At 44.6% G+C, this 15262-nt stretch overlaps 1 protein-coding gene across 1 annotated transcript in view; it reads right to left on the bottom strand.

Moving 5' to 3' along the window:
• Positions 1 to 9460: 9460 nt before the first annotated feature.
• The window catches only part of LOC126335869 (G-protein coupled receptor GRL101-like), a 697223-nt gene continuing 691421 nt past the window's right edge, over positions 9461 to 15262 (bottom strand). The window contains exons 27-28 of the mRNA XM_049999341.1: positions 9537 to 9714; positions 9461 to 9495 (exon numbers count right to left, since the gene is read on the bottom strand). Of these exons, the coding sequence (XP_049855298.1) occupies positions 9461 to 9495; positions 9537 to 9714 (213 nt within the window). The remainder of the gene's footprint in view (positions 9496 to 9536; positions 9715 to 15262) is intronic.

Below are 15262 nucleotides of genomic sequence, written 5' to 3'. Positions count from 1 at the left end.
GTCCAAGTCTGTTGAAAGCACAATGGACGTGAATGGACGCAGGTGATCAGACAGGACGCTTACGTACGTGTCACGTATCGGAGTCGTATCTTGACGTTTCAGGGGTCACGCATCACACCATTCCAGAGCGTCCACCAGCTTGAACAATCCCCTTCTGACATGCGCGTCCATGGATTCATGAGATTGTCTCCATACACGTACCGTCATTCGCTCGATACAATTTGAAACGAGACTCGTCCGACCAAGCAACATATTTCCAGTCATTAGCCGTCATTTGTTGGTGTTCACGGGCCCAGGCGAGGCGTAAAGCTTTGTGTCGTGCAGGGAATCAAGAGTACACGACTGAGCCTTCGGCTCCGAGAGCTCATATCGATGATGTTTCGTTGAATGGTTCGCATGCTAACACTTGTTGATGGTCCAGCATTGAAATCTGCACCAATTTGCGGAAACGTTGCACTTCTGTCACGTTGAACGACTCTCTTAAGTCGTCGTTGGCCCTGTTCTTGCAGGATCATTTTCCGGCCGCAGCGTTGTCGGAGATTAATGTTTTACCGGATTCCTGAAATTCACGGTACACTCATGAGTTGGTAGTTTAGGGGAGGAGACCAGACAGCGAGGTCATCGGTCTCATCGTATTAGGAAAGAACGGGAAAGAAAGTCGACCGTACCCTGCAGCGACTGTGGGAAATCGCGGAAAACCTAAATCAGGATGGACAGGTGCGGAATTGAACCGTCGTCCTCCCGAATGCGAGTCCAGTGTGTTAGCCACTGCGCCACCTCTCTCGGTGCAGTTGTGATATGCTCGTACGGGAAAACCCTCACTTCTTCGCTACCTCGGAGGTGCTGTGTCGCATCGCTCGTTCACGGACTATAATACGATTTTCAAACTCACTTAAATCTTGATAATCTGCCATTGTAACAGCAGTAACCGATCTAATAACTGCGCCAGACACTTTTTGTCTTATATAGGCGCTGCCGATCGCTGCCCCGCATTCTGCCTGTTTAGATGTGTCTGCGTCTGAATACGTATACCTACACCAGTTTTTCTGGCGCTTCAGCGTATGATCACAAGGCAGATGATTGCGCGGAATGTTTTTGGTAACCGATTAGGCACAATAATTAGATATAGTTGTTCTATTTCTACAACTGTGGCTATTAACTTATAGTCGGTTGTAGTAATAGTTTGATTCGTGTTTAAGAGAGTTAGGTAAATTGCACGAAAATGGCAGAGTCAGCCGTTCTAACGAGGCGATAGACGCTCTTACAGAGTAAGTTTCCAAATACCTAAAGAATAATGATGAACAACAGAAAACACGTAATGGACAGCTAAGACATCAGTTTCAAGTTTTGTTGGCTGAACAAGAACGAAAACCAGGTTTTAATGAGGTTAAAAGTCCTTCAACCGCGAACCTCGTAACTCCCTTTTCAAGGAAAGCAACATGGGTATTACTGTATTTATAGATAATGTATTTCGCACAGCCGCGTTAAGCAATTGGTCAGATGAAACAAGCTTGCGGATGGCCAAGTTAAGTATAACATGCAAGGCGAAAACCTTTATCACATACCATGACGTAATTAATAAAGTATCCCCATTCAGTGAGTTAGCGGTGTGTTTGCGTCGTAGAAAACAGAACAGTGCACAGTTACTTAGGGAGAAACTCAGTAATTTGACACAGAAGACGAATGAGATAATGAAGCTGTTTTCTTATAGAATACACAAAATTAATGTACAGACTTAATGAGGTGACGTACAAGCCAGATGCGGATAGAGTCTTGCTCAAAGAATTGGAAAATAAAGCGCCGGACGTGTTTTTCAGAGGGAACCTCCCACATTTTTCATGACGGATGAATGGAAATCCCTGAGTATTTAGCTGCAGAACTTTGTGTTGCTACGGATTTACAAGCAGTAGTTACTGCAACTGGAATGCGTAGTAAATGGATGATATTCAGCTCTGGTAAAGAGCCGAGCCGTTGAGGTCAGGAGGGGCACTTGAAAGCGCTGTAACTGCCAGTAGTTCGGACATAGGGCTCCGGGTTTGTGAATCTAGCAAGTGGTACAAGTACAACGCGAATAAAAGTAGTTAAACGTCGACAGTGATGTTACTCCCTTCGGGAAGTGCTCCCAGTATATGGCAAAACGGTTAAAACGTACGCAAAGATGGATGGTTCCTTTATAGTCTCGATATATAAGAAGAAGCATAAGTTTTCAGAAGATACTGGAGCACACATAATGGTTGTGGGTCTGGACATCGCGGACAAGAGGAGATTGAAAACGCCCAGATACAGATTGCCCACAATAGGAAATAACAAAACAGATTCAATGAGGACAACACAGCCCAAGTTCCGCATAGAAATCCATTAGATGCATTCCCAGTTGTGAATACACACAACCATCATATGTACAGTGGAATGATGCCACTGATAATATGTACCGGACAAGAACTCGAACCTGGACTTCCTACTTATCGTGACCGGTCGCGTTACCATTAGGTAATCCGAGCACGACTCACAGTCAAACACAGAATTCCATGTGTCAACAATTTGCCTACAACTTGAACTCCAACTTCATTACGTGTATTCCCGTACAGGGGATACATTTTAACTGAAAGTCGCTTGCACGCTGACGGCGGATAAATACTACACTGCAGCTCGTGCGTTTTTCAGAAGAGCGATGCAGAGTTCGTTTAGACATGCATGCATGTTCGAATGAACATTGTGTCGTACTTCTGAAAAACACTGGCACTGCAATGTCGTTCAAATTACATTTCTTTTGAAGCAAAAGAAAATGTTGCCATCTCTGGGGCAAGGATTTTCTGTAATGCTCAGATATGACTTTCTGGTTGGGCATCATGCTAATATCGACCTTCGGCAACAGTTGAACCCAATGGAGATTCGTTTTAGATTGATACAACAGATACAAATTTTTCTGTATAACACATTACGCCCATTGATAAAGTAGTACCAACTAAACTATGTACAGTAACATTAAAAGCTGTTTCCTATGACCGAGAACCAGCAGCTGCAGAAAGTTAATTTGGTTTATGATAGACGTAGATGATCCACAACAAGCTTTATGTTTAATAGAACCTCCCTTGAGTAGTGACATTTTGCTGATTAGTGTTATTTTAACGAAGAAGTATAACACATGCTGTGGCAGTAAACAGCTAGGTTACGGTGCCAGTAGCCCTGGAAGATTTCGGAATGAAAGTCCTCTGCACTGGTTGGTAGAAGCTACGCTACAGGTACTCAGTGAAACAGATGTGGATGGGTCAGAGGTGGAGCATATTTCAAGCAAACTGTCCGCACGTGTGCGTTACATAACAGTGTCAATCACATCCATAACACAGCATGCTATTCCAGTGGGTAGTCATGCACCAGCGCACTGTAAGAATTATAGGCAACAAAAGCATCTCCAACCATGAATGGAACAGTTCTTAGATCAACAACCTAAGAAGGGAAAACAGAACTCAGAGACAGTCCTTGGTAAGCTAGTATAGCAATAATGCCAAAAAAGTAACCTGACATAACAATAACATACACTCCTGGAAATGGAAAAAAGAACACATTGACACCGGTGTGTCAGACCCACCACACTTGCTCCGGACACTGCGAGAGGGCTGTACAAGCAATGATCACACGCACGGCACAGCGGACACACCAGGAACCGCGGTGTTGGCCGTCGAATGGCGCTAGCTGCGCAGCATTTGTGCACCGCCGCCGTCAGTGTCAGCCAGTTTGCCGTGGCATACGGAGCTCCATCGCAGTCTGTAACACTGGTAGCATGCCGCGACAGCGTGGACGTGAACCGTATGTGCAGTTGACTTTGAGCGAGGGCGTATAGTGGGCATGCGGGAGGCCGGGTGGACGTACCGCCGAATTGCTCAACACGTGGGGCGTGAGGTCTCCACAGTACATCGATGTTGTCGCCAGTAGTCGGCGGAAGGTGCACGTGCCTGTCGACCTGGGACCGGACCGCAGCGACGCACGGATGCACGCCAAGACCGTAGGATCCTATGCAGTGCCGTAGGGGACCGCACCGCCACTTCCCAGCAAATTAGGGACACTGTTGCTCCTGGGGTATCGGCGAGGACCATTCGCAACCGTCTCCATGAAGCTGGGCTACGGTCCCGTACACCGTTAGGCCGTCTTCCGCTCACGCCCCAACATCGTGCAGCCCGCCTCCAGTGGTGTCGCGACAGGCGTGAATGGAGGGACGAATGGAGACGTGTCGTCTTCAGCGATGAGAGTCGCTTCTGCCTTGGTGCCAATGATGGTCGTATGCGTGTTTGGCTCCGTGCAGGTGAGCGCCACAATCAGGACTGCATACGACCGAGGCACACAGGGCCAACACCCGGCATCATGGTGTTGGGAGCGATCTCCTACACTGGCTGTACACCTCTGGTGATCGTCGAGGGGACACTGAATAGTGCACGGTACATCCAAACCGTCATCGAACCCATCGTTCTACCATTCCTAGACCGACAAGGGAACTTGCTGTTCCAACAGGACAATGCACGTCCGCATGTATCCCGTGCCACCCAACGTGCTCTAGAAGGTGTAAGTCAACTACCCTGGCCAGCAAGGTCTCCGGATCTGTCCCCCATTGAGCATGTTTGGGACTTAATCAAGCGTCGTCTCACGCGGTCTGCACGTCCAGCACGAACGCTGGTCCAACTGAGGCGCCAGGTGGAAATGGCATGGCAAGCCGTTCCACAGGACTACATCCAGCATCTCTACGATTGTCTCCATGGGATAATAGCAGCTTGCATTGCGGCGAAAGGTGGATATACACTCTACTAGTGCCGACATTGTGCATGCTCTGTTGCCTGTGTCTATGTGCCTGTGGTTCTGTCAGTGTGATCATGTGATGTATCTGACCCGAGGAATGTGTCAATAAAGTTTCCCCTTCCTGGGACAATGAATTCACGGTGTTCTTATTTCAATTTCCAGGAGTGTATAAATTCTTTTGTGATTATAGGCTTTTAAAAACTGCAGTAATCAACGTACGTCCGATTCTAAATACAGCTGAGACTTTGGTTAACCTGGGACAGTATGAACTATTTTCTACGATAGATTTAACGAGCGGGAGTCACAAGATTGAAGTGTGTGCGGAATATAGTCCGAAAACAGCTTTTGCAACATCATTCCGTCACTGTCACTATCGTACAATGCTTTTCGGGTTAATAAAAGCGACTGCAATATGTCAACACTAGTTAAATGGAGTCCTTTGAGGGTTAAAATCGAAAAAATACATGGTCTTTTTTTCAAAAGATCTGGATGAACACGCAGAGTGCTTAAGCCAAATATTTGATTAATCGAAAACAGATATCATATTAAGCACTGACACTTGCAATTTTATCCAGACTCTATTTCTTTTTTGGGTCATCAATTTTCTGACTCGTTTGATGCAGCCTGCCACGTATTCGTCTCCTGTGGCAAATATTTTCATTTTGGAATAGCACTTGAAACCTACAACCTCAGTTATTTGCTGGATGTATTCCTAGCTCTGCCCTCCTCTACAAATCATGCCCTATACAGCTCCCTCTAGTGCCATATCTTAATAGGTGTCCTGCCATCCGGTCCCTTCTTCTTGTCAGTGTTTCCCATAGATTACTTTCCTCGCCGATTGTGTGGAGAATCTCCTCTTTGTGTACCTATCAAACCACCAAACTTTCAACAATCGTCTGTACCAACACACCTCAAATGATTAGATTCTCTTTGTTCACGTTTCACTACTGTACAATGCTGTGCTCCAGACGTACATTCTTAGAAATTTCTTCTTCGAGTTAAGACCTATTTTTGATATTATTAGATTTCTCTAGGCCAGGACTGTACTTATTTCCAGTATTAGTCAGCTTTATGTGTCCTCCTTAATCCATCTACATCCCATAGAGCTCACTTCTGTTGCTACATTTCACCCGCTGATCGACGTAAATCAAGTCAAGTAAGTAAAGAGCTATACTTTGGGAACAATATCGGGTGATTTAGAAGACAAATCGAAGGTCAATCGGTTGGCTGAGTATTTGCCAAAATAGGTACGTTCACGATCAGCAATCTGAATGCGGCTGTAGTCATGCTGGAAGGCAGATATGCCCACAGCATTGTCATCTTGAAGAAGTAGAGGAAAGGCAATTCTTGGTAACCGAGATTGTTGAAATGAAAGAGTGGATTCGAGTCGAGGTACGAATAACACCACCAAAACGTCACAGAATCATCCCCGGCCTCAAGTACACCTTACACGCACTTTTCTATGCAGCACTGGGAGGACGAACACTCGACGTCTATCGTCATTTCAAGAAGAGAGAAAACTGCGACTCCTCTCACCACGCTACACGCCTCGAGTCAGCAACTGTGCATTACCTACTTTATCTGGCCCACTTACGACAGACCACTGTGTGCTGTTGTTAGTAATGCCCTAAGCGAGGTATCCTGTTCTACTGCATGCACCTTCCTTCGCAATGTTTCATCGGAAATCTGAGATGAACGTTCACCCCCTGGCAACAGCAATTCCTGTTTGGCGCGATATCGACAGTCTTTAACATGGTGTGACACTCATCTCACTGTAGGTTAAGGTCTTTTTATAGCTCCCGTTCTGACGCCTCGTTACCTACATGTTTATGAGTGGCACACCTTTCCTTCGAGGCAAGTTGTATAGCCTTTGCTGATACAGAAACTGGTCAGAATGTACCATACTTACCCGAATCTAATACGTACTTTTTTATCATATGCAACATTCAAGATAGGGGTGTGCATAAGCTTCGGCGATGCATTACATTCGAGTACAAACTTGAATCCGTCTTTAATGAGCAACATTAGTGAAATGTGAGTATTGTTCTGTACGTCACTTTTCTGTAATTCTCAACCTCGTTACATTATTGTTGCCCTATTACTGCGTAGTGTGTTAGAATTAGGTAATGAAGAAATGAAAGGCAAGTGGAGAAGATCATCCAATGATGCTACTTTCAAGCCTAAAGTAATTCTTATTGCTCAAAAATATGGTAACAAGACTGCGGTGCGAGTGTTCAGTGTAGCTGAAACTAACGTTCGCCTACGGTTCAAACAGAAATTTGCGTTATTTCGAACTAACCCTTGTAGAAAGACAAAAAAATCCTGATGTTGAAGTAAAAGTTTTGGACTTCGTCTGTGAAAGGAGGAAGAATGAGTAACCTCTGACAACTGACACCATAAGAAACAAAATAAAAGAGGTGTCTGCAGTTCTTAGTATACCGAGGCACGAACTTAAGGCTAGCTGTAGATTAGTTATTCGGTTTACGAAACGGGCGGGCTTATCTTTACGTCACCGTACAAATCTGTGTCAAAAACGTCCATACGATTTTGAGAAAAAACTTCAAGAGCATCAACGATGTATCAACACACTTCGTAAACAGAAATTGTTCGATGGGCCAAGTAGGCAAAGCTGATGAGATGCAAATTTCAATTGATCACGTAATTGCACGACTGGTGAGAAGGTGACGAAAGAAGTTACCAATAAAACACCAGTGTATAAAAGACTGCGGGTAACTGGAAATCACAGCAGACGGGCACAAACTTCCCCCTTTCTGAATCGTAAATCGGAGAACAAGCCAAAAAACCCCTAAAAATTAAAAAAAAAACTGTTCCCTGAGGACTAGTCCGAAATCAGGAGAAGACATGGATGATAAATTTTAAGGTTTGACTGGCTCCGACTCGTATAGGAAATCCTTCCTGGTGGGCTTTCCAAACTACCATTAATGCTTTGTCTTGCTTCGTTTCATGATCATCTCTCTGACGACGAAGAAAGAAGATACGCAGCCTAGCCAGTGACCTTGTTATTATTTCTGGAGGAATGACTTCTGTTTTACACCTTCGGGTCGTTAGTATAAATAAACCTTTCATAGGGTACGTTCAGGAACAGTAGGAAAAATTATTTTGCGAACCAAACCGTGAACTGATTCCGACAGGAAAAATTAAGCATGCTGCATCCCAAATTATTGCACACTGGGTTTAGGATGACTGGAAAAGCATCGAAACAATAATTATTGTAAAATCATTCATATATACGTCCAATGGTATGTAAAATAAATTTGACCTATCAGTATTCTTGGCCGAGTTGTGGATTTTCTCCGCCAGGGGACTCGGTGTTTGTGTTGTCCTCCTCAACTCATCATCATTCAGTAAAATGGTGAGACTGGGCAGTGCAGATATTGGGAATTTTTACGGTCGCTAGTAACCACACCGCTGAGTGCCCCCGAGAAACCAAAATCATCATCAACCTACCGGTGGTACACTGACAAACATTTTTATGCTTTTCATTTTTAAAACTGGTCTGCCCTTTACCTTTGTTGGTACATTAGATTCAAGTAAATTCGGTAAGGAGGCGTGAACAGTGTTGTATCTTGAGTAATCACTGTGTTGCAGCGTACTCTTGTGTGACAGAGCTATCAGCACCTGATAGAGCTTGAAAGAGGCCTCATTATGGGTACCTGTTTGGCCAGCTGAGGGAATCGTGCATAAAAGGATTTGTGGTGCATGCCACTGTAACAGTGGCCCGATGTTGGACTCAGCGAAACCTGAAGCCAGACATATTCGTCGTCTAACTTTCGGTAGACCAGGCCTGAGGAGCAGAACCGAGGACCACCATATTGTGCACCCAGCTCATGTTAACTCATTCAGATCTGCACCTGCCATCCAGGAACACGAAATGGATTGTGTGAAACATTCTGTGTTATCCCGCACAATTGGTCTCAGACAAGCAGCAGCTGGATTAGGGGATTACAGCCCTGCTCAGGTGGCGGCACTGTTTTCAGCCATGAACCCTAATTCTGAACTAACACAAGTGACCATCCATCATCGGCGAGTATGGCAGCGACCTGGGGAGAGGTCTCATTTTTCGGATGTTTCGGAGGCAGAGAGGTGTCACTCCCGGGATCATGGCATGGGGAGTTATTGAGTATGATTTCAAGCCACGACTGGTAGCGATTAGGGAACTCTTGCGCACACCACAGGCGTGCTGCAGGCTCGTGAGTTTGTTACCTTGTATTCAACAATACGACAGCGCTCTGAACAGGTGCACGCGTGTCTATGAACTTTCCACGTGATGTTGAGGTACTCCCGTGGCCAACAGGAACACATGACGTCAGCTGCTTTCCAGTGCCAGTATGCGGAATGTGAAGGACAGTTTACAAGACTTGTGGACCATTTTGCCTTGGAAAGGGATGCAAGCACTTTATGGTACTCTTCTCAACCGTATCACTGCATGCATTCACGCAGGGACAGTGAAACCTCTTTATAAGTGGGCTCGAACTACAAAGTTCAACGTAAATCTGACTCAAGTTTCTGATCACTGAAATAAAATCACACAGCCTCTCAAGCTGCGAAGTTTCATTTCGTTGCCTTCTCTCCTCATGGTCACTTCACCTTTTATTCAGTAAGCTTACAATTTACCTTTTACTTTAGTTCTCTTTATTGGAAATGTTGCTTGTCATCGACTTGCTGCGTTTTTCATAGCGTTGCAGTCTGTTAGTGAAAAGACAATGAGCAACAGTTCGGTGACTCACCCAGCGAAGAAGAGAAGGTCCTCCTCTGGTCTGCGGTGAGCGACAGCTTCCAGGAGCGCTTGAAGGCTCGCAGGCCGCGCCGGGCCGGCGTCAGGAAGGGCGCCGTCGAGATGGTGTACAGCACCGGGTTGACCGCCGCGTTCAGCGGCAGCACGAAAACCGCCACCCACGCGAACACCTGCCGCCGCCACCAAACACCTCACTCAACCACGACCCAGCACTGCAAAACCTTAACATCTTGATACACACTCCTCATCCCTAGAGCTTATCCCCTTATCGTACACACGACCCGGTACAAAAGCAAGGAAAACTAAGAGGGATCCTATTAACCATTCAAAGGACACATACGGATGTGAACATCAGGTAAAATCATGATTGCGTGCGAGAAAGTAGTACCATTCATGTCAAAAATCCAGAAAATTTATCGAGTAGCATGCGAGATGCCGGGCGGGTGAGGCATGAAAAGGTTCTCTTAGTCAACCAGTATCACACCGGGTGAACAGAACCTACCTGAAAAGGAAACCATGAATGCAACATTAAATAATCACTCTTTCCAAGCTAATGAACTGTGAATGACTAGACATGCCGTATGGACTTAAGAAATTAAAATTAAGCCATAAAAGCCCTAGAATGCCAATTTGTTAAGCTCAAAAGTACATTGAAGCGCCAAAGAAACTGGTACAGGCATAAATATTCAAATACAGAGATATGTAAACAGGCAGAATACGGCGTTGAGGTCGGCAACGTCTGCATAAAACAAAAAGTGTCTGGCGTAGTTGTTAGATCGGTTACTGCTGCTACAATGGAGGTTTGGTTGAAATGGCTCTCAGCACTATGGGACTTGACTGCTGAGATCATCAGTCCCCCCAGAACTTAGAACTACTTAAACCTAACCAACCTAAAGACATAATACATAACCATGCCCGAGACAAAATTCGAACTTGCGACCGTAGCGGTCGCGCGGTTCCAGACTGTAGCGCCTAGAACCGCTCGGCCACTCGTGCTGGCAATGGAGGTTTATCAAGATTTAACTGAGTTCAAGATTTAACGAGCGATGGGACACAGCGTCTCGGAGGTAGCGATCAAGTGATGATTTTACCGTACGACCATATCACGAGCGTATGGTGAATATCCGAAACCCGGTAAAACATCAAATATCTGACATCATTGCGGCCAGAAAAAGAGCCTGCAAGAACAGGGCCAACGACTACTGAAGAGAATCGTTCAGCGTGACAGAAGTGGAACCCTTCCACAGATTGCTGCAGATTTGAATGCTGGGTCATCAACAAGTGTCAGCGTGCGAACCATTCAACAAAACATCATCGATATGTGCTCTCGGAGCCAAAGGCCAGTCGTATATCCCTGACGACTGCACGACGCAAAGCTCTACGCATCGCCTCGGCCCGTCAAAACCGACATCAGACTGTTGATGACTGGAAACATGTTGCCTATTCGGACGAGTCTCGTTTCAAATTGTATCGAACGGATGGACGTATACGGGTATGAAGACAACCTCATAGACCTTGCATGTCGCAGGGGACTGTTCAACCTGGTGCCAAGATTCTGTAATAGTGTGGAATGTGTATGACTGGAGTGATATGCGTCCAGATACGACTCCGACAGGTGAGAGGTATGTATGCATCCTGTCTGATCACATGCATACGTCCATGTACAATGTGCATTCAGACGGCCTTGGTCAATTCCAGCGGAACAACGCGACCCCGAATAGATCTGCAATTGCTACAGAATGGCTCCAGGAACACTGTTCTGAGTTTAAACAATTCCGCTGCCCACCAAACTCCCCAGACATGAATATTATTGAGCATATCTGGGATGCCTTGCAATGTGCCCTTCAAAAGAGATAATCTTACGATTTTATGGACAGCCCTGCAGGTCCTATTAGGTAGTTGTAACAGTTTCTTTGGCTGTTCAGTGTAGCTTCGCTTGTAAGTGCCCGCCGAGCCGCATGTCGTTGAGGTCCAGCAAGACTGGTCAACAAAATGCAGCAGGAAGCGCAGTGAGACGCCTTGTTCACATATACGTCGAAGAGTGGGCGACACTGGCACTAAAACCGAGGGCGGGAGGATCCACAGAAGAAATGTTAGCTAACAACACAGCCGCAATCCGACGTTTACTCCCAGACGCCACCCACTGCTGATAGTGCTAAAACCACCTTACTTAAGCATGGCATCAGATAATACAGGCTTAGTACAGCGCAAACAAAAAAAGCAAGACATGCGACGTATAACGAAGAAATCAAGAAATAAAAATAATAAAAAGGCTTAAATATATCGTCGAGAAATAAAATTATTGAAACTATATCATAAAATATAAAATCAACAAAACTACATTAAAAGATAAAAAGGGCCCAAACCGACATACCACAAATTACACATAATAGTGCAAGAAATGGCAATATCCAGAGTACGTCAATTAAGACTGCAAGGTTAAGAAGTCATAATACTGGAAAACAAGGCGAAGGGTAACAATCACAATGAGGTCGAATAAAATATCCAATAACGGAGAAGACAGCGTGATTAGTAAACTCCAAAAGATACTAAATGTTCAATAGCTGCAGAGATACACATTAGGTTCCGAGATGAGGAACTGTTTATTACCTAAAAAACATTTAAAGAACACTTGATGCTACTTTTGAAAAAATGTTTACTGTTTGTTTTGGTGATAATCTTTCATCTGTAATATCACCAACCTTCAGGGACAAACGGAGGCCGTTTGGGGAAGGGGTAAAGTGAAGAGTGGGGGCAGGTGGGCACATTGAGGAATTAACGCAATATGTCTAGTTTCTTAATAGTAATATCTTTGTACTTCATTTTACTGCTTCAGTGTATAAGGTAACTCTGCTGAGTTTTATTTCTGTAGCCGACTCACAATTCCAATAACAACCCTATTCTCGCACTTCTACCTTTTAAGTGCGTTAAAGGTTTCTAATTTTATGATTTGATGAAACATATGTTAATAGGGTTTGTATGTTACGGTTCCCGTGGTACTTTATATACTTACTGATTTATTTTACATAACTGATGTTAAACAATAAGTAGAGAGGAAAAAGTTAGGAGAAATTCGTTGCGTTCGTAAGAAGATCAATGCGTAAAACATACAGCTCCCACCATCACATCTTAACGAAAGATCTTGTCGAGAACCAGAGAAAATTCTGGTCATACGAAAAATCACCAACCGGTTCGAAGGCTTCAAACCAGTCACTCGTTGCCCAGTCTGCTGAGCTAATTGAAAACAGCAAAAGGAAAAAAAAGTTCTCATTTCCCGTTTAAGATATCATTCATACAAGAGGACCGTAAAAGCATGCCGTCGTTTGCCTGTCGCACAGACCTCGCGCGGAGGACATAAGAAATAGGAACTTCTGGCGTAGAGAAGCATCAAAAAGGGTTGAAAACATATAAGCCGCAAGGTCCTAATGGAATCCCAAATTCGTTTTACAGAGAGCGCAATATGGCCACTGGTCCATTACTTAGGTTGCATTTATCGTGAGCCTGTCGCCCAAGGCAAAGTCTTAAGCAACTAGAAAAGAGCGCCGGTAGCTCCTGTATATAAGAAAAGTAAAAGAACAGACGCGCATAACTACAGACCAGTATGCCTAATATCGGGTTGCTGCAGACTTCTTCAATACATTCTGAGTTCAAACACAATACATTCCCTTGAGCTCTGTCCACAAATGAGCACGGAATCAGAAAACAGTGCTCATGCAGAACTCAGCTTTTCCTTTTGCCACATGATGTCCTACAAACCATGGTTGGAGGGCAAAAGATAGATTTCAAGTTCCTATGTTTCCGGAAGCGTTTTACACGGTGTCTCACAGCAAACTGTTGACCAAAGTCCGAGCATGCAGAGCAGTTTCCCAGATACATGATTGTCTAGAAGTACTAGAACCCAGCACTTTGTCTTCGACACCGAATGTTCACCAGAGACAAGGGTACCAGCAGGAGTGCCCCAGGAAAGTGTGATAGGATCGCTCTTATTCGCTGTATACAAAAATGATGTGGCGGACAGAGTGAACACCAATTTACGGTTGTTTTCTGACGAAGCTGTCGTGTACGGAAAGGTGTCGTACTTGAGTGGCTGTAGAGGAATACAACATGACTTAAACGGAACTTCTAGTTGCGATGAATGGCACCCTGTTCTGAAGGTAGAAAAATATCAGTTAATGCGAATGAGTAGGAATAGGTATATTGTAATGTTCGAACAAAGTATTAATAATGTGCTGCTTGAAACAGTCTCGCCGATTAAATATCTGGGCGTGACGTTGCAAAGCGATGTCAAATAGAGTGAGCATGTCAAGCTGATAGACTGGAAGGCGAATGCTCGACTTCGTTTTGTGGGGAAGAGAAAGTGTGGCTCATCTGTAAAGGAGACGGCGTATGCAACGCTGGGGCGACTCATTATTGAATGCTGCTCGACTGTTTGGGATTCCACACCAAGTCAGGCTAAAGAAGAAAACAGAAGCAATTCAGCGGCATGCTGCTAGATTTGTTTCCGGAAGGGTCGATCAGCACGCAAGTAGTACGGAGACGCTTCGTGAATTCATATGGGAATCTCTGGAGGTAAGACAGCACTCTTTTCGTGAGGAGCTGTTGCGGAAGTTTGCAGAACCATCAGTTGAGGCAGACTGCAGGTCTTCTGCGGCCAACTTTCATTTCGCGTAGGGTCCGCAGAAGTAAGATCAGAGAAGTTAGGGCTCGTATGGAGGCTTACAGACAGTTGTTATTGCAGCGCTCTGTTTGCGTTTGGAAGAGAAAGTGAAGTGTCTAGTAGCGGTACGGGGTATCCCCGGCGTTCACCACATGGTGGATTGGGCAGTATGTATGTAGGTGTAGATGTACTTGTAGTAACTGTTGACATGTCACATATGTATCTACTGCCACAAGCGTTTTGATACTGTGAGCAACGCCGCATAGTGCCAAGATTGTTTACCTTACTACATGTAATACTGCCTGTGACAGTTTTGCTAATGAAGCTGAAATGGAATGACTGTAAATGACAAGATACTATGTATCGATGTTACAGGAATGTTAGTCAGCTTCTCTGCTTCATTCTTGCGCACGCATTCTACATCGTCTTATAATGTATCATTATGCCACAGGTCTGATGATGCGATAACACGAAAGGCGTCATAAAGAGTTAAACTAAAGAAACAAAATTTTTTGTGCCTAAGACAAATGTAGAATCACTGATTACATTTATAATAGGAACTGTTTAAGTATCAAAGAAAACCGTTGATTTTACTACAGTGAAAAACGTAAAAGGTCTTCTTCGTAGCGGTAAAGACGGTCTAGGTGTCCAAAATCCCATGCGACAGTTTCATGTCTTATGAGGTGCTGACAAGTAGAATAATCGAGGAAAAGGGCGAGGAATGTCAGTGACACATTCGACTAAAACGACGAAGCATTTCAGCAGCCGCCCAGAATTGGCTCAGGTATACTCACGAAATTGAATGCGATCAAAGAAGTACTGAAGTCCAAAACGCCAAATTTGGAGGACGGCAGATGTATGCAGTACATGGAAGTAAATACTGAATGTCGGAAAACCTAGTGAGATAGAATGGAAGTCTCACTTTAACCAAGTTGCATTTCATGAGGAACCGTTGTGTTGAGCTACTGTTAAACGTTTATAATCATGGATGAACAAAGCAATCAGTCGCATATAAATCTGTATTTTATTGCAGGTCAAGCTAGATTTCAGCTGCAGTATAG

The sequence above is a fragment of the Schistocerca gregaria genome, chromosome 2, assembly GCF_023897955.1.
Source record: "Schistocerca gregaria isolate iqSchGreg1 chromosome 2, iqSchGreg1.2, whole genome shotgun sequence".
Taxonomy (NCBI): Eukaryota; Metazoa; Arthropoda; class Insecta; order Orthoptera; family Acrididae; genus Schistocerca; species Schistocerca gregaria.
This window is presented reverse-complemented; position numbering and strand designations above follow the sequence as displayed.